General features: G+C 39.4%; 1 protein-coding gene across 5 annotated transcripts in view; it reads left to right on the top strand.

Annotated features, from left to right (window-relative positions):
• LOC131775024 (homeobox protein Meis1) overlaps window positions 1-20157 on the top strand; it is a 34650-nt gene extending 14493 nt beyond the window's left edge. The window contains exons 1-10 of one of the 5 annotated variants that reach the window (XM_059091124.2): window positions 2692-2870; window positions 11964-12163; window positions 12442-12583; window positions 12778-12828; window positions 13095-13145; window positions 13514-13675; window positions 14640-14763; window positions 17861-18009; window positions 18648-18724; window positions 18987-20156. In XM_059091124.2, coding sequence (XP_058947107.1) covers window positions 2793-2870; window positions 11964-12163; window positions 12442-12583; window positions 12778-12828; window positions 13095-13145; window positions 13514-13675; window positions 14640-14763; window positions 17861-18009; window positions 18648-18724; window positions 18987-19593 — 1641 coding nt within the window. In that variant the 5' untranslated portion in view covers window positions 2692-2792 and the 3' untranslated portion in view covers window positions 19594-20156. Of the gene's footprint in view, window positions 1-2691; window positions 2871-6548; window positions 7213-11602; window positions 11867-11963; window positions 12164-12441; window positions 12584-12777; window positions 12829-13094; window positions 13146-13513; window positions 13676-14639; window positions 14764-17860; window positions 18010-18647; window positions 18725-18986 lie in introns of those variants that run through there. The other 4 variants (XM_059091128.2, XM_059091125.2, XM_059091127.2 and 1 more) reach the window with 4 other exon arrangements.
• The last annotated feature ends 3274 nt before the right edge of the window (window positions 20158-23431 follow it).

Here is a 23431-nt window from a genome sequence, read left to right as displayed (position 1 = left end):
TCTATTTTTGTTTTGAATTTTTTTCACCGCGTTCTCTAATTTGATTGTCCCTCAAAACTTGGCTAAGAATGTTTCAAACAGGAAAGGCCTCTGTGGACGATTTACATTCGACGGTATTCAAAGACCTTTCTCTTTAATGTTCATGTACAGTACGCCCTTTAACGAAGAATATTTTGATCTCTAATGAAAAATTTTGACCACTACTAAACGAATGAAAGGGAAACGGTGAAACAGCAGCAGGAGCTAGCTGATGTTAGCTCGCTTGACATAAGAAACTCAAAGTTGTCTCATTTGCCGCTTCAACAGAAAGAGGAAGCTAGAAGTGGTTCACTTATCTATCGAACAAAGTAAAATCTGTTGATAAGAGTACAAACGATTTTTTTCCCTTCCTTTTTATATCTTATTTTATTTTTTTGCCCGAAAAATGTCATGAGACATTTTTCAGGCAAAACGACAAAAACGTAAACAAAAAAATATTGAAATTCTTTAAAATTATGACTGAAATAATACTCTGACATGTGGGTTTATTGTTTTCTTTGTCACATTACCACAGAATGAACTTTGAAAAGCAAGGCATTGATTCAGCATTATCAGAAAAAGACTACCGTGGAGATTCTTATAAATTTTGATAAAACAATAATTTCAACAATTGTTCTTTCTGATAGGAACATTCTGCATTCTATGAAAGCTTCAAGAAGAGGAGACTGAATACCTAATCCGTTAAACGCACCGCGATATTTTGCAACAAAAAACAATTTTGACGGCTCTGTTCACTGAAGAGGGCTGAGTGCTATTCATATTGATAGACTGCAGTCTCCGTTACTTTTAAATTTCTTATGGTTTGGGGTATCGTGATCCTATTTTTAAAGTAAACTAAAACGAGACTAAGGCGTTCTTGCAAAAATAAATAACATTTGTGTTGGCGTCGTCGCCTCTGCTGTAGGGCTGAGTGATATGGGTCAAACGTGATTTCGGAAGGCGAGAAATCAAAATTTCTCATGGAATTTAAGAAAATATTGGCGCCTGAGTTTTGTACGTGTTACAGACTGGCGTCCATGGGTGATGAAAACAATCGGGGTGTTGTTCTTGTGCACGTGGTGAACAGCTAAATACACATCCACTTGTTTTGTTTTCGATTTTTTTTATCAAGAAACATGATCCAAACGTTGTACCTCAACACGACGGAAGTTTTTCAAGTGCTTTTAGCCGAACAGTTGTGGCAATGTAGAATCATCTCTTTGAGACTTGTTTTTTCAATTTACAAGTACACTTCAATTTAATATAAAATTTTCTGGGTGTAAATCCGACACCTCGTGAACTGGCCATGAATTTCCTTTGTCGAAAAAGTTTGGCGAAACATGAAAGCCGTAGATTTTCAAACATCTAAACGCTGCCTAAATATATTAGTTTCCTTGAAATTTTTGCCTTACACATAAAAAAAAATGATGTATAATGCTTTGAAATTAAACGAGACACACTCGACCTGCGAAGGTTCACAACAAGGAAACAGAATCACTGGTCAAACGTAGTTTTTAATATATAAATTAATCACACCAACTACTACCAGTGCATAGCTCTCGGGGAGGTAAAGTGTTTTCGATAAGAAACCATTCACTGAAATATCTCTTCGCTGTTGTCGAGAGGATTAAAGCTTGCTAGTCTAAACCACACGCTAACTCAGTGAAATCCAAAATCATAACGAGAATGAGATGATACCATCCCAGTATTAGTTGTTCTTTTCAAAAAATGATAACTGTTAAAACTCTGAAACGGCTAAAATAAACCATTGATATTGTTGAGATGTAGACTATATCTGGTCAATAATAATTCACATGTACACCAACATTTTACGGAAGTTTGGCATTTAGACTTTGCTTCGTCTTTTTCAAGTTTTCATGCCCAATTTCAGTTGGTTTTTCGTGTAGAAACATGCCCCTTCTTTACTTATTCGAGGACTTCTTTGATTGAGTGTTTCCTTAATCTAACCCTAAATTCAAGCCCCTCTGTTATTAACCTTTGAAAACATCAAAACATGAATTTCCTTCTTGTAAGGTGATCCTTGTGTAAAGCTTGCGTTTTTGTATTGGAAATTAAGTTCTACCTGAACTTGTGTGACAATTTTTGTTTTGCATGCCCACAATTAATCAACAGTTCTTTGAAAATAATTCTAGGAATTCAAACAAATAGATCCTAGTCTCAACAAAAATAAAATTTTATGATCATTAGCGGGAGACACTCGACTCCCTTGGCCATGATTTGTCAATGGGCCCTTACTCCCAATTGCGGTTTTCGAGTTCGCTTGAAGGGCTATCAGCAAAAAGTGTTTACGAGAGTGAAAATTACCAACAGCTTAAGTAATATATCTTGTTTAATGCTTGAAAAGAAACATGTTTTTCTGTAGTCAACAAAAATACAAAGTTCAAGACTCATAGAGGGCAAAAAAAAAAAAAATGTTTTGACCAGGTGTGCCAAATCCCTCCTTGAAAACACAGAAACCAAACCACATAAAAATGGGCTTCATCAGTGATTGTACAGGAAACGAATGTATAGCCGCAGTGAACGATATACGTCCGTCTGAAAGCATTTCCCTCACAAGAGTTCACTCGCGCTCTGAACGGGGATTCGACAGGACCCAGCAGGGCCTTGAATCAAGCCACCCAATCGCCTCTTGAGTCGCGGCAATTTACCCTTCGTGCGCTACAGCGGAACGGTCACAGTAGCAACATCTCGATTGCTAGAGCTGGTAAAGAGAAAGCGGTCATTGACCCGGTAAACCCTAACAGGCTAAGGAGATGTCTATATCACATTTTCAAGATCTTCAGGCGATGCAAAACCTAGCTCTGTCGCCAGCACATTACGACGATAAGGGGGTAGGTGGCTTACTGTAGATCTTGCCAAGATGGCAACCACTCGGCAAAGCAAAATTTGTTTACCTGATAAGTATTTGGATTACAAGAAAAGTTTCACGGACGCGAGAAGCAATTACTTCGTAAAAAGTTTCACCATTAACAGTTATGATAATTTTCAGGCATCAAAGATCAAGCTTTAATCGAACAAGACGATCGAAATATTAATAACATTTTGGCGTCTCATGAAAACTTGTCGATACTTTTTGTGCTCGGGCGGTCGGTCCATTACACACTTGAGCATACAATTTTAAGTACAATTCTCGAAGTATCACTTGGTATTGTGTGATAACGATTCTGCCGCGAAAAGTTTCGTGACTTCGCAAGGTTTGTTTTTCAACTTTGAAGGCGACAAAATGGAGGAAAAATTAGCGCGTTGAGCCGCGATATCCGCCGGATTACCTCAAGCAAACTAACAACGAAACTAAAGTCGAAATTGACTTAAAACTTTACAGGTTTACAATACACAAAGCGAAAACTAATAAACACTGTAAGCTGACAAAGCATTCACGGATGATTAATGTTCGATTGGCTTTCAACTAGTACTGTTCATCAAAACTCTGAACTTACCTTTAGGCATTGGAAAGCAGTGAAGGTGGATTGTTGTAACCTTAAATCCGAAGTAACATGAGAACAAACGGCCTTCTGATTCGCTTCCAATTCCTAGACCAAACAACCCATTATGGTCCAACTGGAATTCTTATTTGCCTGATATCACAGTTGTTTCTCCGCCATATCGGTGCTATGATTCAAAGGTGAAAAGCAAACTTCTTTGGCGGCAGTCACCATTCATCTCAATCATAAAGCCCGGGCCCTCAGGTTAAAAAAAAATTGTCTCATATCTTGGAGTTTTTAGTCGAAATAAGACGTAGTTTGTGAGAGCCAAAATTTAAAGAAACAAAATAGTCGAAAAAACGCGATTTTAAAGTTACAACAAATTCTTCTCGTTTGCTCGGTGTTTTTGGTATGTTAAGTTTGTTTTCGGTCGCCTTTCATCCGCTTTCTTCAAGCCACTGTTCTGACAGACAGATGCGGACATTTTGGACAGCTTTTTCGCTTTCCATCGCTATCAAATAACCAACCTCTTGAAATAAAGAACGTTCAGACGGCTTATCCTAGATACCAAATAACATGGGAATATTCGGCATGAGGAGTCAGTTTTACAACTTGTATGAAGGAATAGAGCAACTCCGCACTTCAAAATAATTAGTCTATGATTGCGAAGCTTTGAAGTGTCCCACATCCCCAGTTTCGTTTTTCCTTCGAGCAAGTTGATATTAAGGGGAGAAAGCTTATCCATCAACAGTCCGCAAAGCCACTAGCGGAGTCCACATTGACGAACGAAGACTATTTTGGCCATATTTGATCACTCTAGTGAGTGCTTTCTTGTTTTTTTCTTTCTGTAAACATCATTGGCGTCATTTATTCTGCGTTGTCGTTTTAGACTGCCCTTTGCTTTTTGCGACGGGACAAAAAGCCGATTGAACACCCTTCGCAAGGTTCATCACTCATTTGCCGGTAAAAAATCGAAGCTGGCCTGGCCATTCGGCTCCCTCCTTAATTGTGCGGTAAATGTGCGTTGATCGCTACTCTAGAGAAATGTCAAAGCTTATAACTCAGGGCCTTTTCAAATTTAAGTCAACACAACCGACACACGGCATATTAATAGTCATGGCGGCATCGACAGTCGAATAAAAGAATAAAACTATCCTTAAAACTGAACGCTTACCCTTAAAGAGAACCGCGTGCTTTTTATTTACTCATTTGAAGTCAACTTTTATATGATACGGCACCTTATAACAGTCTGACAGCAAGATAAATCGAAGGTAACTAGGAAAAGAGTGAACCGATAAAGGTGACTAGGGAGCATTTCTAAGCGTGAAGTGTCGACCACGCTTTGATTACATCCTGTACGATTTGCTATGAAGAATTTCTCTTCCAACATATTTACGCCTTGAATGGTTTTGGCGCTGGAAAAAGTACAAAAAAACATTCATTTGATGAAAAACAACAACAACAACTAGACGGAAGATATCGTTTCTTCGGGAGAAAAGATTAAGATAAAGGTTATATATACACAGCCACCTGCTCGGCAGCGTTAGAAAGCTGAAGTGAGGACAAGGCAACTTTTTACTAAATCGCTTGGATTTTATACCTGTGGGTACAATCCTTTTTCTAGGTTCTTCGTGGAAAATCGCGCTAATTTCGACATTTATTTCATGTCGACAGATTTAAAAACTAATTGAAAATCGCGTTTTTCAAAGTAGTTTCAGAACCATCTTTTGTTGACAGAAAGCCACCACATAGATTAAACAGCCGACAAAAGTGATTATCCAAAGCACACCCCTAGAAAACTTTTACTTCGTATTTTGCGTCAGAGTTATTTCTTTAAAAGCACATAAATATTTTTGTACACCGTGAAAAAAACCTTGCATTCAACAAAAGGTGTGGTGTAGCTGACTATTCAAGGAATAGGAAATCTTTTCTTTGGCGAGAGGCATTGAATTGTTGGGCGGGAAGATTATTGTTTGGTTATCCCAAATTTAAACGAAAATTTGCGCCTTGATCTTTGTTCTTGACGTAAATGACCCAAAATAATTTGGCACCGCATAAAGAATCGCCAAACGAAAAGAGACGACAAAAAGTCGACCAAAAATTGAAACACGAATTGTCATCATGCCACTCGTCATTGAGGCTATTATGCTCCAAAGAAGAGCAGCCGGGATATGTCACGGATGCAACATCCACTTCTCCTGCTTACTCTCCTAAGCTGTTTAGCAGCTTTATTGATGGAAAAAGTAAAGCCCGTTAATGGTATTAAAGTATGTTCGTAAAGCGTTTTCCGGTTTTTGGAAGGGCAACTAGTTTGACCGCAGTTCTCTGCACCCGACCTGAAGCATCAACATAATCGTCTAGTGCTAAACGCTCCCGGACAGTAGATTGACAAGTCCAAAGCTTTCTTTAATAAGCCAAGGTTAACCTTCGCTTTCCCGCCTTTTCAATCTTGCTGAGATAATTAAGAAAAGACAGCGCAAACTGAGCCATCAGCTGTACTGGGCTGTTTGCGATGAATTGTCAAAATACAACCAGCTGATTGAAATGGGCTGAAATGGCGAAGTATGGCGAACCATAACTTGGTGAACCCATTTCTAGGTGAAGCTCGTCACTATAAACTGAATCATTTTAAGAAATTATTTCACAAATATGAAACTACTTTTTTTAAACGACAATTTATTTACACAATTTGTTTAATACCACAAGAACGAATAAAGAGTTTTCTTCATTTAGTATATGAAACTGAAGTCACACAACGAGAAAGCGTCTTATACCTTAAATATGAGATCAATTTTTTCGGTCGTATGATTTCGATCCTCTTCAATGCTGTTGAAAAACTGTATAAATTTTTTAAGGCGAACCTTCTTTTCATAGCTTTACATTTAAACAAATAGGATTCATGTGAAGAAGTCCGGTTCGACGATTAAATTTAACATGCCTCTCTCGTGCGAACCAATATGGAGGGCAGATGTCAACATGGAGGCCATGGCACAAAGATACAGAAGTACAATTTGTCAAATCAACACCAAGAGATACGTCCAAGTAAATCAAACTCTAATTTCAAAAAGGTGTGGAAAACATTTTACCTGGGAAGGTTTTTTTCGTCATTTTAAATCCGTGTTGACTGACTCGTGTCCACAAACGGATGAGCCTCTTATGTTCGATATTGGCTGAGTTTTCATTCACGGCAAAGTCTTGTCTTATCTTCCTACCGAGTCAAGAGTATTTTCACTGTATTGCACCGAGAAACCACATCTTAAAAGTCAAACGAAGCTGATCGAACGTGTGTAGTACAAGAAGGCTCGTTTGAGAGCAAACTTCCCTTTCAGCTTAAAAGTTTGTACAAATATCACTATGGGAAGAAAAGGACTGTCTGAGAAAACTTGCTTCATCATCACCATTCGAGATGGATTTCGTAAGTCTTCTCTACTAAAAGCACTTAAACATTTTCGATGGCTCCTGGCTGCTTTTCATAAAACACAAGTGGTCTATATTTGGGCGCGAGAAAAATCCCTACCTCGAATGAAATCTCCTCACTTCACAGCTCGCAAAAAGCCGAAGTGTAATCCTAAACCGAACCACTGTTTGAGGTTCATTGAAAGCATATGTCGTTCACAACGGTAGTCGTCAGAAGTATCGAGAGGTCGATTTCGAAATAAACTGCAGACGTTAAGATCAAAACCCAGGCTGATAAAGTTAACGAAAAGACCCAGCTGGTTCTGACGAGAACCGAACAAGTGATGAAGTGAAGGTGAGGATAGTTTCATTGGTACATTTTGTTACGCTAGGGGTTCTATAACCGCTTTACTCTCACCCGCCATTATGCAAGGTTATGTTAGGGTCACGTTAAAAGAAAAAAAAATGTGTTAAAAAAATCTTAAATGAGGAGCTGTATTAGGACTTTGTGCCTAAAGAATAAAACCAGTTCAGACAAGTTTTAAAAACAAAGCGTCCAAACAAAGAGGTGAAAAGCCCCGAAAAGTGCAAACGCATTGTTTGCGAAATCGTGTGAACGCTAGTCGCTTTTCATCACCGAAGCTCGTTTGATGTTTGTGTTTAAACACAGGCAAGCAAGCAGGCGGAACAACCAGACTCAGCGCTACAAAACACTTCCTTCCTCACTGTTCAAACGTGATCCTACGAGCGGTCTGCTATGACCGGTGAGCCGATAGGGCAACAGTTGAAGATCATTGTTTGTATCAAATAGCCCGCGTCTCTTGTTCTCAAAAACGATTTTATTGTTTAGTGTCGATTTTGAAACTGTTAAGATTTCTTTAACAGTTAATTTAACGAAAGCTCTCTTTACAATACTAGCCTCTTCTTTTGGAAGTTCCTGTTTTATCTCTTGGCTTTCAGTTTAAATCAATTCGTCTCTCTCTTCATTTAATCTTCCGGTCACCCACTAAAACATGGCGTCTCTACTCTCCTCTCACTCCTCGTAAAATTTCCTTCCGTCGAATAAACTGAACATGTATCGTGCAGATATGTTTGAACACCGTTAAAGCATCAATAGTACCCACTTTTACCAATATAGTTGTAATATAAGTCCTGATCTACTTCCACGATGGGAAACATTGAATCGTAGAGACTAACCTACTGTCTTCATGCAGCTTCAGCGCTTGTTAATGCCCTTCAAATAACGTATAGTTCCTACAAGCTGGATGGCAAAGAAACCTTCGTTCGCACGTATGCTATAGCGACGTGAAGCGCTTTTGATTGATGCCATAGTTAATCCTAAAATACCAGAAATAACCAATTTGCCTAACCGCCGGTTCGCCAGAATGTTATGAGGCGTCCTAATGGACACGACATAGTTGTCATACCTTTGTTGTGAAATTGAAGTATGGTTTTATTTTGCGACAACTCAAGGCTGTTAGCTTTTTCACGGTCTGTCTTCACAGACAGCGAACTCCAAAGATGTATAAATAAATCAGGTGGCAGTTTTAATGCCTATTAAAGGGGCAAAGGTTTTTTAATCCGATAACACAAACACACTGTTTTCCCCCCACACGGAGGTAAAGAAAAGCATAAGTGAAAGAAATAAACATCGGCATGACACCCCAACACTTAGGCCGCGCTTGTAATGACAGATTTCATTGTGAACTCTGGAGAGCAATCCTAATTTCATGCATGACATACAAACTTTAAGCGGTCCTTTCAAAGCAATCGGAGTGTAGACGTTGCCTTGTCACCAACCGATCTCGAGGTTGTTGGATGGCTTTCCCGAGCGGCTTGGCCTTTATTGACCGTCGAGAAAATATCTTCTAAACCAAACTACATATTCAAATGATGATAACAGGACTTCGAACCTTGAACTGGCTCTTAGAGAAGAGGCTAGGTTATTTTTTTATTATTATTTTACAAGTATCCGTTTGAAATTTCGAGTTCTTACGAATTTTTTTTCATCAAAACAAACCTGGTGGGTCAACTATTGAGAGCTGATAGCTGAAAGGACCCTTGAAGCCGAAGTTTAAATTAGTGGCGAGCAGCAAAAATGCAAAACGTTTATCCATGCGTGACCAGACGACTTCAAGGCATCATATCAGACTTTGTGTTATTGTGTATTATAAAGTGTCAAAACTTTCGCTGTTTTCAAGCCTCGCTTGTCACATACATCAACCTTTCGCGATTTTAATAGTCGAGCAGTTATCACCCTGTCGAACGCTCTCATTCGCTGTCTTTCATTCCATGTGAAAACGAAACAAGATGTCGATAGAATAACAAAAGACAAGCCATCAGATTTGATCGGCGAAAACTATCGCGTTAAATATCAGGGGTCTGTGGTGCTGAGTAGATAAACTATTTTGATGGAAATTTTTTCGGGAAAGGAATGTCACTTGCGGTTTTGCTCTGTTGATTAATAAATGCCTTTGTTGGAGTCAAGCTAAATTATTCACGTTTCTACTTTGACTACTTTGTTGGGATGCGTTAGTTTCTTGATCTACGTATTTTCATTTGACGTTATTTGAAATTCTTTCCTAAAGTAAAAGCTTAATGATTTAAAAATGATTTTCATGCGGCTAATCATTGTCATGCGACTGGGTAGATAAGTACGAGGATCTAATTAGCAGATGTCAGCTTGGAGGATGAAGCTTTTCGCCAGAACGTCACTTGCTTGACTGCATGTTGAAAAGTGCGACAACTGGATTGACAAACATAGCTTCGTTACATTTAGTTAGCTCAGACTAAAGCGTACACATTCCGCGCGCACCGTGAACGAAAAGAGTTCGTGCCGAGCGACATCGAAAACTGATTATGTTACACTGCACTTTGTTTATTGTGCACATGAAACCTGAGGTGGCGGCCCAAACAACTCAACTTAAGCTGTGCCAACACGCTCTGAAATTTCTTAAGGTTTGGGAGTCTCTTTGGAACTTAAAACTGCTGAAAAGTTACTCCACGTGGGATTAATTTGATAATGATAAAAAAATTATGGCTACAAATTTGTAATAACTCTGTCTTTTGATAGGAATGTTTGTGTCATCTGCCCGGGGTGCCACAATGTTAACTTTTTTTGTTCTCCTTGTAATTTTGTTTCGTTATAAATTGGCGCCTTTGAAGGAACGCGTGATCCCTATATTTGATTTTTCTGAAAGCCTCTCTTAAGAATTTCCTAATTTTATTAACAAGCCCTCGCGGAAATTTTCTCTTGCAAAGAGGGAGCAAATAACAGTGTCCAATTTCAGTTGCCAATTATAAGTTCAGGTCTTGAATTCACCTCTCTTCGCCCGCCGCATCACGTACTTAATTTGCATGAGCAAATCAGAGATCTTTAGATTAAGCACAACCTGTACGTTTAGTCTACGACGCACGCCTTTCGTTATAAACGAGCTTTTGAAAAGTGCTGATGATAATAACTTGCAAAACAACAGGCAGACATGTACGGACAGGCGCGTAAACACTGCTTGGCATGCTGTTACTACTGTCAGCAAACACACGAACACGCTCGCCGCAAATTGATCAGGATTACGCTCGCGATCGGATTTTGAATAGCTTGCAACTTTAGCTCACTTTAATGACAATGAACTTCACAGCAAGCACTGACAAGTACACAGTATCTTGTGCGGTTTCAAGCATGTTCGCTTGGATATGTTGTTTTTAGCCGAATGTCGGTGTTCTCCGCCTTTCTGACAGCTTTTGACAAAAGGCGTCACGTTTCTTCGTTATCAAACAGACAAGGAAATTGATAGTGAAACACAATCCGTCAAAATTACTTTCAATTTACGACAAATTCAATAACGGCAACCAAAACAAAAATGAGCAGACAAGGCGCAATTTTTTGGATTTAATGACTCTAAATCCAAATTGACCTGCCTGTTTTTACATTTTCTTTGTTTCAGCTGTATTTGAGTTTTTAACGCGTTTATTAAAGTTCATTTTATGTTGTTATAGAAAGCCTTTCCCAGGCAGGAACACTACAAAGCCAATTAACAGCAGGTGTTAGAAAGCTGTCAATCAAAGTCGACAATGGGTTGTTTTACATACTTCCCAACGCATCGAGACATTTGAAAATTGTTTTGTGTTCTAATTAAACGGGGGTGTGAAATTTGAAACATGCATGCTCGGAAACCATGCCTATCGCAAGCCCAAAACGTGTTTTTAATAAACTGCCATTCATTCGGGGCTTTGGTTACACGTTAGAAATTGCACTCGATTACTTTGTTGTAAGCTTTTGAAAAGGATGACACGCCCCAGATCCTGCGTAAAGAACCACGATGGCTTAGACAATGGAGATTGAAATGTTTAGACATATTATTTGGCTTGGCGGATGAGATGTGTCCTGATTGGTCGGTCAAGCTAATTGGTTCCACCAGGTATTATTGAAAAGTGGCTGGTTTTATGAAAATACCCAGGAGAATTGACTAATGGCTTTGCCTCCGTTCCAAAGTACTTTGCGTTGTTCTATTTTAAGGGAAAAAGCTTATTAAGGTTTGAGATGCCCTGTCAAGTCAAATACTAAGCTAAGTCCTTCCTGAATAAATTGACTTTTTCTAAACCTTCCTGTAAGAGAGAATTATTTTTCTTACATGCCCGGTGATCCTGATCAACATTTGAACTCTCAATCACTCGTTACGTGACAAGGGCCCATGGAGATTTTGAAAGGTGATTGACAGACTTGTGGCCAAAAGCCACGAGACAGGCTTGACAATTCGTTACTAGTTGTGTTGACGGCCGTACACATCTTTTCCTTACATACAGTTGACGGGTTGTAAGTTTAGAAAGCTATCCAACTGTGTCAGTCCTAAACTGATTGTCAGAATTCGGGATTAAACATTTGCAGCAATTTTACGATAACAATCCTCCACAAAGCGGCTCGTCACCCTGGAGTTGAGTGAATAAGCATCGTATGGCACAACGGGTCAGTAACCGAGCGTTCCGTTTGCCCGTGATGCCGGCTTCTGGCGGTGTGTGTGCATCATTTTATGCTTGTTTAGCGCTGCTGTTACGCACTGTCTAGCAGGAGACGTAAGCAACAGCTGACATGATCGTTTAATTTTGCAGCCTTATGATGAAGTGGGCTCTTACGCGATGGACGTTGCAACCTCAATGTACGATCACAGTCGCTCAGCTCAGATGCAACACATGAACCACACGAGCGCTACCTCGCCGTACCATCACACGCCAGCCTCTGGAGGAGGAGTGTCGAATGCGATGAGCGCCGTTTCTGATATTCATAAGAGAGATAAGGAGTTAATATATGGGTATGTACGTTACGATCGCCTCTCAGCTCAGATTTGCATGTCATGCGACTGAAATGTATCACTCACGATCGACTGTATCTAAGAATCTCGGTGATCACTGACAACCGCGCAAACTACAAATAGGTAAAGTTACACATGACGGTCACAGAGCACACGTCTAAGCTATTTACAGCAAGACGTCCTGCAGGATCATGATCACAAGTCTTTTCATTTGCACCGCGGTAAATGAACGCTTATTAACTGAACTCTATTCATTAACATGAATGCTCTAATTCCAGGCATTCACTGTTCCCTCTTCTGGCACTCATCTTCGAGAAATGCGAACTGGCAACGTGTACTCCTCGGGAGCCCGGAGCTGTCGGTGGGGACGTGTGCTCGTCCGCTTCGTTCAACGAAGATATCCAGGTATTTTCGAAGCAGGTATGTTCACAGTTTCTAATCCAGTAGTTACAATTATCCCCCAGGCCTTTAGGGGACGGATATCCAGTGATATACTAGTCTGACGTGATCGTTCAAAACCGTTCTTGAAGTGCAACAGTTTTCATTCTCGAGTCACACACTAGGATGATCTAGCGAAATCTCATAATGGTTTCCGTTTGTTGTTGTGTTTTCAGTTCAGGAGTGACAAGACGATTTTCTCGTCCAACCACGAAGTCGATAGTTTGGTAAGTGTTGTTTTCGTTTGTTTTCAACAAACCGTAAGCTATCATTTCAAAGGTGGACGTGTTAAAATATTAATACGAACCCGGTTGATTGAATTTAAATAACACAAAATGTTGCCACATGCTTCGATGCCTTTATACGTTGATTTATACACGCACAGCAGTCATTTGGGGCTTTGTATCACCCCGGTGTCGCGAGCTGTAGCATGACGGAATCCTGCTTTTTCTCTGTTTTTTTTTTGCCAATTTTTGGGTTCTTTCTATTCTAGATGATTCAATCGATCCAAGTCCTGAGATTTCACCTCCTGGAATTAGAAAAGGTAAGAAAATATTTATTTAAGTTGATTCGCGGGTGTCATTTTCTAGTCAGCCGTGAGCAGTCACATAAAAGCTTGTTGAGCAAGCGGAAAGGTAAAGAGAATTTCTTTAGGCTCTGCGAGGCCCTCAGATATGTGTATATAAGCAAAAAGGCTCCAGACATTTTTCAGACGAGAATTTGCATAATGCATATATTACGCTTATCTTTAGTTAGAAATTTAATCTCGTGTTGTCATTTGCTTTTATTCGATGGATTTCAAAGGTATTTCTTCGAGCTAACACTACAGTCGAGTTTAAATTAGGGGAAGTCGTTCCTGTTGTTAAAACAAAATCTATATAATCCAATTCAGATCTTGTGTTCTTCCTTTAGGTGCACGAGCTGTGTGACAACTTCTGTAAGCGCTACATTTCCTGCCTTAAGGGGAAAATGCCCATTGATCTTGTTATGGACGAGAAGGAAAATATCGGCAAAAGCAGAAGCGACAGCGATACTTTGGACATCGATTCACCGCCAGAAAGCGCCCTGCCACAGGTACTGTAATCTGATGTGTCATGTATTGCGACCGAACGCCACGCTATCGCCCCGTTTTCTTATGGTTGTTTTTTCATCTAGTAGATGGCCTTCGTGGAGGTGTAAATTTCTTTCACAACATCACATTATCATCTAAGTGGATGAATGGCTATTAATAAGTCGCGCGAGGATGATACCGCACGGTTACTGTACTGTCTTGGCAATCTCGCGATAGAAGTGAATTGCCTGCAGCGCGACCCAGGGCGAACGTCTCAGGACTTGATTGATGAACACTGACTGCAGTATTTACGTTGCGCCCCGCGGCGATGTTTTCTAAACTTTCATTGTCCAATAGGTTGAATGGGAAAGTAAAAACAAATTGTTGTGTGGTTACTGTATTTAAGACGGCTCGTACAACGAGCCGTCACAAGAAGTCACCAAAAGTCATCTAGTAAACCATCAATTGGACACTTGTGATGGTGTTATATTTTGTCAAGTTGAGAGAAGTTTTTATTGAGCCTAGACAGCTCTTTTGGCGGATTGACGTGTTGAAAAAAGGGTTCTTTCGTGTCCCAAACACTGGGCATTTATCTAAGATCAATTTCACACCTCTACGTTTTCAACCTGACAAAATCACTAACAATTGAATGGTTACCTGTTTTCACCTTAGACAGGTAAAACAACCGCGCTCTTAGACAGAGTCCGGGAGAAAACAACGATATGGCGGATTAACTTGTAAAATTATTAGCGCGGCGGGCCTATTTTCTTGTAGATGGGATTTTCGTCAATTACCTCTTCACAATCACTAGTGACAAAAACTGTGTTAGGTGTCGAAACTTTTACACCTCTCGCTTTGCTTTTCTTATTCACTTAGTGTCAACTATATGAAAGGATTTAAATTGTTTCTTCGCGCTTCGAGAGATAACACAAGCAATTCACGCGATCGATCGCTCATCTTTGCGACTCTTTCCTTCGCTCATCACAGGCATCAAACTCCCAGAGCTGGCAACCCGGTCAAGGAGATGAGGCCACCGGTTCAGGCTCCAATTCTCAATCATCGTCCCGACCACCGTCCAACTCTGGGGTCGATGGACCTACAACTCCGGAAGGTGAGGAAATGACTAAAGCTTTTATTAAAAGCGACATTTCTATCACTTCTTTATTAAATTGTTTCCGTATTCGATGTCTTTTTAATATTGTCTTCAGTAATACATCACTAAAACGAGAATTTATCGGGGGTTACTGTTTTATCGCGCTTTTATTATGCTAAACGAGTAGCTCTTGGCCATTGTTGTAATCCACGTTGGCAATTATATAAAGAGTGGGATTGAACAGTGAAATTATTGGTTCAGCCCTACGTCTATTCTTGTGGGCTTTTATTGAGTTGAAAGCTTTATGTCTCTGTTGACACAGCTGCATAAAGGCTTTCTTTCTGTTGGTAATTAAAAAGAATATCACTTTACGCGTTTTACGACGCGAAAGGATAAGGCATATGCAAATTCTGCTGCTTCTTCCTCATATGCATAAGTTTATAGTCATTATGTGTCGTTTGCTGGAACAACCAAAACACCCTGTGTGTGAGACTTTGTTACGAACGCTTTTGTGATTTTTTTTGTCTGCAATGATAAACAGACCATGATCGATAAAGAGGTTCGAAATGAGCCCTAAAAAGTTCACGGATAGCTTATCGCGTGCTTCTCATTCGGTGAACGCCTTCTTTTGATTGCGAGGTGACAAGAATATTTTCTAGTACAAACATCACTAATTGTCAAAGAAAAGTTACAATTAAGGTGAAGGGAACGGCGCAAATTTTTTTCCTTTCCAACACTAGTTCGCTTTGTGTATTCAAACAAAGGGAAAGAAAAGAATTTGTAGGAATTATTTTGACAATGAAGAGACGATAAAATTAACAGCTAGTAACAGATGTGCCATTTTCGTTTACAAAGTGTCAAACATGAAGCTTTCTAAAAGATGAAAACTGAAGCAATCATTTCTAATGGACAAAATAATATTTATAAAATAGTATTCGCCTGTCAAAAAGGAAGACTCTTTGTGAAGTTCGGCTGCGTTCTAATCAGTAATTTTTCTCCTAGGAATAGATTCAAATGTTAATTAACCGCAGGACCTTGCCAGTTATTCGAGCAATTTTGACAAGAGCTTCTTGTCTTTATGCGACGTAAGCTTTCACTGTCAAGATTTCATATAGCTCACTTAAGTTGGAAAATGTGTGTATTTTAAAAATATTGAAGCCGATAATAGCTTGCCTTTCATTTAAGTGCATGTGTACCATCCCTTTCTGTCATTGTCTCAATTCTTGACAGTATTTCTTGATTCTTTGATAAATCTGACAAGATAGCCTCTTGCAATTTCCTCCAGTAATTTCCTGAAGTAGTGTCAACCAATAATTCATTATGCTTTTGTCGTCACTTATATCTACAATCTCCGGGGTTTAGTTTCGGGATTCTAGGAGTGAAAAACAAAGAAGAACAAGCTCTCGCAAATTAGTGCGCGCCACTTCTCGTTGAGACCTTCTCGCCTCCTCAATCGTTAACTTTTCAAAACTTTTGTTATCGTCAAGTGGTTTTGGAACTTCTAATTTCTATGTGCTCTCGAAGATGCCTCATGGAAAACAATTTCAAGAGCTTTATTGCTGTCACGAGCGAATACCAGGTGAAAGAAGAGTAACATGAATTAGTAAGACTAAGGGCTGTTGTAAGTATTTAAGTGAACCTGATGGCTTTTGTCAGCATCCAAGTACCAGGGGTGTCAAATTTCAAGGATCTATCTGTAGTAGATTCTCCTCATGGTGGTGAAATTCTAGTCTTTTATCTTGCCATGCCCCTTGAACAAATTAATTAAGCTCAAATAACGCAGACTTTAGGCTTCGCTAGCCATACTCTTTCTTATCAGCTTGTTGAAGGTAGTTTAAATCGTGCTCAAATTCCGCATCTTGGTTTGGGAGCTTTTAGAGATAGAAAACAAAGCCATAAAAGCGCGGTGATAGCGTCCGATTAACTTAATTGCTCCTTGTCAAAAAATTGAAAGCAAGACCTTTCCTCTAGAATCGACTGGACATTTTTTAAGGATTTTACCCTTACTTTGGTTATAAATTTCATCAACAAAGTCGAGATTCTCGATTGAAAAGTGCTTCGTGAAAGCGATCTTTGGTTAATCCTTAGTTTAGGTCGATGAATGTTTCTTCTCGAGTGACAAATGCACGCATGTACGCTAAGAGGGATTTAGTTTTTACTGCCTTTAATAATCCGGTAGGCTTAAGCGCCAACCTGATTGCTTCTCAGCATGCGTCTTGTGTCGCGCGGTGGACGCTCTCCCGTGTTATTTTTCTTATCCTGTCTTTAGCTCCATTCAATTTCCAACCAGATGTTTGCTTGTGTTTCGCCTCATTTTCATAAAGATGTCATTTTGAGAGAAAGAAAATTTGACTTGGAGTATTTATCATTCTTTCGTGATGTTTACTTAATCCAAGACACTGAGCTAACATTTCCTCCTTTTTCCACCCACTATTTACATTGCCGCTTCTTAAGAGGCATAATGTGGCAGGCGATGCTGCGAAAAAAGTGACTGGGGTAAAGCGGTGAGACTCGACTGCGGGGTGGGGCGTTCTGAGAACCAAAACACTCTCACCCTCGTTAACTGCAGGAAAATCGTTCCACCCTCTCTATTGTTTTCTCCAGAAGTTTAAGTCAACAAAGCATATCACAAGTCTCTTATCGCAGTCATCCTTTCGATGGGAAGTTGGAGTGTTTTCACTAATATGTATTTGAAGGAAATGGGTTGTCTTGTCTTGAATGACACCAATAACGCTATTTCGAAAAGTTCTGGGAATATGTCAAGTAGGTCTTTGTGATTTTTGACAGGAAACTAGAGTAGCAGGTGTTGCTGTAAGCCTCTTCTCTTTGGCAGAAGCCAGAGAGTGTTAACCTTCTAGCCTCCACAAGAAAATTAGGCTGTCACAACTGCCTTAATCCTTCTTGTATGCAAAACTAGCTGTCCGTGCTATTTAACTCATTCAAGTGAATGAGGGGATAAAAATTGCAAATGTGATCGTCTTAACAACGTGTCGTATTCATCACTGTCTATTTCAATATTCTCTCAGTGCTACGTGTAACAGAATAAGGTCTTTGAAGTGGCTCTCGGTAACGACAGTATTTTCTAAAGAAAACATGGCCTGCCTCTTCATTTCAGACCCTTCGTTAAACACGTCTGTTGGCTCGGAAGATGGAAACGGTGACAATACGGACGACGAACAATCGAAGAAAAGCCAGAAGAAAAGAGGAATATTTCCCAAAGCAGCAACTAACATAATGAAGGCCTGGCTTTTTCAACATTTAACGGTAAGATATTTTGTGTCTTTAAGGGTTAGTTCGGATTTATTGGTGAACAAATTCAAATGAAAACTAAATTGCCAGTGTTTCCAGTTTGTGTCAAGACTATACAGGGTTGTTTGTTGCTTTGAACCAGAACAAAACAGGTCGCCTGTTTGATCCTTCTTCACGCTTAGTGTAAGCTCGGTTTCTTCTCCGTTACACATATATAAAAACGTTTTAATTCCTATTCTTCTTTTGTAGCCTCAAGGGATAACTGAACCGTAATAGGCAAATTTTTAGTAAGCTCCTTGAACCGTGTGGGTGTTTGATTCTTGAGAGCAGAGGAACTCATAAGAAACTGGTGGGAACATTGATCTCTTTGGCACCAGTTTGTGCCTCCTTGCGTTTTATAACCTGTCTCACGCAAAGTAACTGCCTGAGCACCGTGAATAAAAGGTCATAAATTTATTTTTTCCGTTTCTCGTTTACGATGTTTGATCCTTCTTCAAGAAATAGAGACAAACCTCTCTAAGGGATTCATTTCCCTGCGTTATTAAAACCGACACTTTCTTTTGCTACATATTCCGACCAAATCTTTTTGTCTTCCATCTCAATTGTTTTAGTAAATCATGGAATAAACGAGTTTTAATAACTTTCACTTTTAGCATCCATACCCATCCGAGGAACAGAAGCGATCCTTGGCTCAGGAAACCGGACTTACTATACTACAAGTTAACAACTGGTGAGTCGTTGATCTTTCATCCACCAAAATATCATAAATGCCAGCTATTGTTCTCTCATAGCTCGAAACTCTTTTATTAAGGGCACAGAAATAGATAAACACCGAAAAAAAAAATTATCATTGCTGCTTTAACATTAATTTCCCTGTGTCATTAGTTGACTTCCTCTTGTTAGCTGATGCCGGAAAGTTTTGCCAAGACGTTTGTTGATTTCTTGCGACATTTTTGTAACAGGATGTTACAACTGCTTCGTATATTTGGCAGGTTCATCAACGCGAGGAGACGTATTGTTCAACCGATGATAGATGCCTCAAACAGAGCAGGAAAGTCACCGGTTGTCACTGTGTTTAAGTCAAGACGACGGAAGAACTCTCTCGGTCAAGGTCTTCCTTCACCGGGACCGAGATTCGGTCCTCCAGGAGCACCCCCAGGATATTACCCAGATCAGCATCACCCACCTCCTCATCCCAACTACCCGCACATGGACGGTGGAGTTCCACAGCCTCCGCACTTTGGACCAAGAGGATATATCCCAACAGGCGATCCCTCAGTTAGTGGAGTGGGTACAATACCCCCTATGTCAGCTATGACCGGAGGACCGCATTCTATGCACGCACAAATGCCCGCACACGCCTACAGATCGCCAATGCCTCCAACTTCGGTTCATCAGGCGCAACCCATGTACATCCCCGGTCACCCCCATGCTATGATGATGCCCCCACCGGGGCACCCGCACGCTCATCCACATCATCCTCACCCTGGACACCCTGGCCATCCGGGACTACCTTCCACACAAACTTCACCCACTTTAATTTCGTCAGAAAATGTGTTGACAATGTCACAGCCCGTCATGGACATGCACTCGAGTTAAAAGAAATATGAACAGAGTTAACAGATCCTTCATTAGCTTGTTATGTTTCGCGTTGAACGTCAATACTACGCTTAGTCAAGTATTTTTAGACATTCGGAAAGCAAAAAGAATAGAATTATTGATTATATTCCCGCAAAGTTTGTAAAACTTTCGGTTTATGAAGATTTTATAGGAAAAATTCAATGAATAGATATGTGTCGTTATAGAGATCTATTAAACGTGCTTCCCTGTCGTGTGATGATTGCTGCCTATGCTCTTCCTTTCAAAAAGGAGATTTCAGAAAATTTTAAAAAATGAAGACACTTTTTGTATGATTTGAAAGCAGTTTCTCCAAGAAAGGTGTTAATGTTGATATGATGTACCATATTTCAGTAATAACGACAGTTTCTTAGTATTTTGTTTATATGTGATGCTATTTTGTAAATGCAAATAGATAGACTTTTAAAATTAATCCAGATATATATATACATATATATATATGATCATGATTGAAAATTATGTATTTGTTAATGAGAATTGAAAGAAGACACGAATATAAATGCTCGCTCAATGCTTCGCGAGACTTTGTTCTGTACTGAGTTTTCAGTGGTCTCTTGGTTTTTACAGTTAGTACCTTGGTGTTCCCTTCATTCTGCTTTGAAAAAAGCCACGGTTCCCAGAAGTACTAAAGATATGAGTCCTATGAAAACAAACCGCCTCCTTTGTGGTTTAATTCTGCTTGCAATCAAAAGTTTTTCTTTTTTGAACGAATCCCACAAACCAACCCACCGAGGGACAAACGCTCAGAACAACGAAAAGGAAGGATTCATCTCCCTCTTTGAAACGAAAGCAATATTTTTCGCCATGGAGGCATCTTTAATTACTTAGCGATTCCCGAGCAAATTGTCTTCCAACATTAAAGTCTGCTTTGGATGAAACGTGTCACTTCTCCTTTGGAAATGTACATATTATTTAAAGTTCCACAACAGCGTAATTATGGTGTTTAGTGCGGCAATTAACGTCTGCCAAACCGTTCTGGAAAATTTCCAGCGGTTGACGGTTGCTTTGCTGCAGTGTCTTTAATTAAGACCCCTTGTGCAAGTATACTTAATTCGAGAAGTTTGTATCTGGAAAATAACTTTACACGTTCCACGATTTCTGTGAAAATAAAATACTGTCGCTTTGTTTCTTAAAGTTTAAAAACATTGTTTTAAGAATGCCGTAAACGGCATCGTAAACACCCAGTGGGAAGGTATGAAGATTTGTGTTTTGAAAAAGAAAACAATTGCACCTGCAGTGAACCACGACTCCCCAGTTAGAGCTCTGAGAAAATTTACACGTGAAGAGGGAAGAGGAATTGAATTCAGTCACAGATCTTTTCCTTAAGTGGTATTCTGTGACAGAACCCCAAGTGGCATGCTTATTAAAAGCAAGCAAACAAGACAGAGAGGTTTTTCAATATATGTTTTGGAATCATTAAAAACAACTTTGTGACAGCCTCTTGAAGAACACGCCTGTTTGTTCCATAATACTTGAGGCTTGCCACAATTCGACAGTAAATTTGGTTTCCGTACTTTCATGCAAAGAAAGATTCATGAATAATTGCACCTGGGTAGGACAGCAATCATGTCCTTTATCACACCTAAAAGCCTAAACTATAATGAGCTCCTAGGGAGAAATAATCCCGCCACTAGAAGGATGATTTCTGCAAGAGTTGAGGGCGGTGTTTTTTGCAGTAGCCCACAAGCTGTTCAGGTGGGTCACCAGTATTCTAACCTGCCTCCTTTCGATTGTTTCTCTTATGAAACGAACACCTTTTAATACTGCTAAATTAAGAACAAAGACAAAGACAAAAGAAGAAAAATTGCTTTGTTGACAAGCCGCGAGTGTATTGACACCTCTGTCAAAATCGACACTCTTGCAGTTATTAAAATTCGGTAACATCACGTAACAAAGGGTAGAGAAGGAAAACTGAATGAGATGTAAGAATCTGTTGGACGTTTAAGAAAAAGAGAAGAAAAAAAACTGAAATAGCTTTACAAAAACTGTAAGATTTTTTTTTCTTGGCCTTTGAACTTAAGTTCCATACAGATTTTTTCAGAGGTCTGTATATCCGTTGCTAAATACACTTGCGTTTGAACTTAGATATTACATGCTAATTAATAGCTATCTCGAAAAAAAATGTCGATGACAATTCTGGCAAAAACAAACTATGTTTGCAAATGTCTGACTGTGAAAAATAAATCTTACACTTATGGCCAACTAATAACCAAGTTTATTCGTCACAAGCAAGACAATGGCACAGACGGTGAAATTCTTAGCTATAGTGGATGTACACTGCGGCAACAACAGATAAAAGCTATAGAAGATATTGGGTGTAATCATTAACCTCTCCACTAAGACCTAAGAAGAAAAATGGGAAGGACGAGGTTTGATAAGGAAATATGAACGAACCTCTTATTGTCTTCTTCTTCTTCTTCCAAAGTTAGTTTGATTTCTATTTCCGGAAAAATCTGAAAGATCGGTCTCTAACTAAAAGACTGCTTTTAAGGGAGAGCGGCGAACAAGAAATTTAAAGCAAACACCTATCTCTTTTTCGAAAATAAGGTAATTCGAAATGATGGGACGATCGCCTCTTCTCTCTGATTTCTACCACAGCTCTTGAAAGAAAATTGGAAGAAAATGTTGAGGCTTGATAAAGAAATTAAGAACGATCTTGCTATTGCCTTCTTCTTCGTTCAGAAAATTTGACTGATCACTGTTAAAGAGACTGCTTTTAAAAGTAAGCGGCGAACTCAGACTTTAAAGCAATCATTAATCCCTTTGTTCAAAAAGGGCATTCAAAATGATAAAGCTGATTATCTTTCTTCTCCACTTTCAACCACTCGTCTTGACGAGGAATCGTATCAAATCGTCAATAGTCGTAGCAATACCATGCAAAAATATTTCCGTGCTATGGTACTTTAACTTCAGGAAATATAGGTGGAGAGAGGTACTGGCAAACATTAAGAAATCGTTATAGTTTTACCTAATATATGAAAGGCGAACTTAAATTCCACTCCTCCAAATTATTTCACTTCCAGAAGTGATCATCATGGAGAAAACTATATTTCCGAATCTTGGGCTGCACGTTACTTAGCTTTTAACACTAAATACTTTACAGAATCCCGACATACAATCATTACGTCTGTTATTTTGAATTACTTAAGGCATGAGAAGTGCAAAAGGTTTTCTAATAATAGATATACGAACTCGACGTCTTTGGTTTCTGACAAAATATCATATGATGCTTTTACTGAAGCGTTTTTCATCTCCCAACTGCTTCAGAGCCATCAGGGAACTAAAGTAGTTTCAAAGAACAAAATGTAAGTAATAGCACAAATTTTTATTAATATCAACGCACTTATCTACAGCACTAATAAATCTGGTTTCGCCAAAGTTATCCGCACGTACCTCTTTAGAGAAAATATGAAACCTTGTCATTTTGAGAGGGCATCGACACTTTGGATTTTCAGGAACATTATATGTTAAATATGATAAAGTTAAACTTCATGGAGCTCCTGAAGTTTTTGTATCACATCATAATTAAACTCATTCGTTTAAGACAATGAACGGCCTCCTACATGGTACCTCGTGCGCTGAAATCGAGAAGCTCAGTACAAAAATTGTAACCGGTATCGCGATATCACACCTGTTCAGCCGATATTTGTGAGTCTGATGGCATGTGGGCAAATATTATTCCTCAGAAACGAGTACCCTAATCACCACCACCTTTTACAATACTTTTCTTTCTATATTTGTAATGTTAAGTTTGCTTCTTCTTAATCTATTGCCTGGTAAGATTTGAGTAGTTTGCATT

This window comes from Pocillopora verrucosa, chromosome 7 (assembly GCF_036669915.1).
Source record: "Pocillopora verrucosa isolate sample1 chromosome 7, ASM3666991v2, whole genome shotgun sequence".
In the NCBI taxonomy this organism is placed as follows: domain Eukaryota; kingdom Metazoa; phylum Cnidaria; class Anthozoa; order Scleractinia; family Pocilloporidae; genus Pocillopora; species Pocillopora verrucosa.
This window is presented reverse-complemented; position numbering and strand designations above follow the sequence as displayed.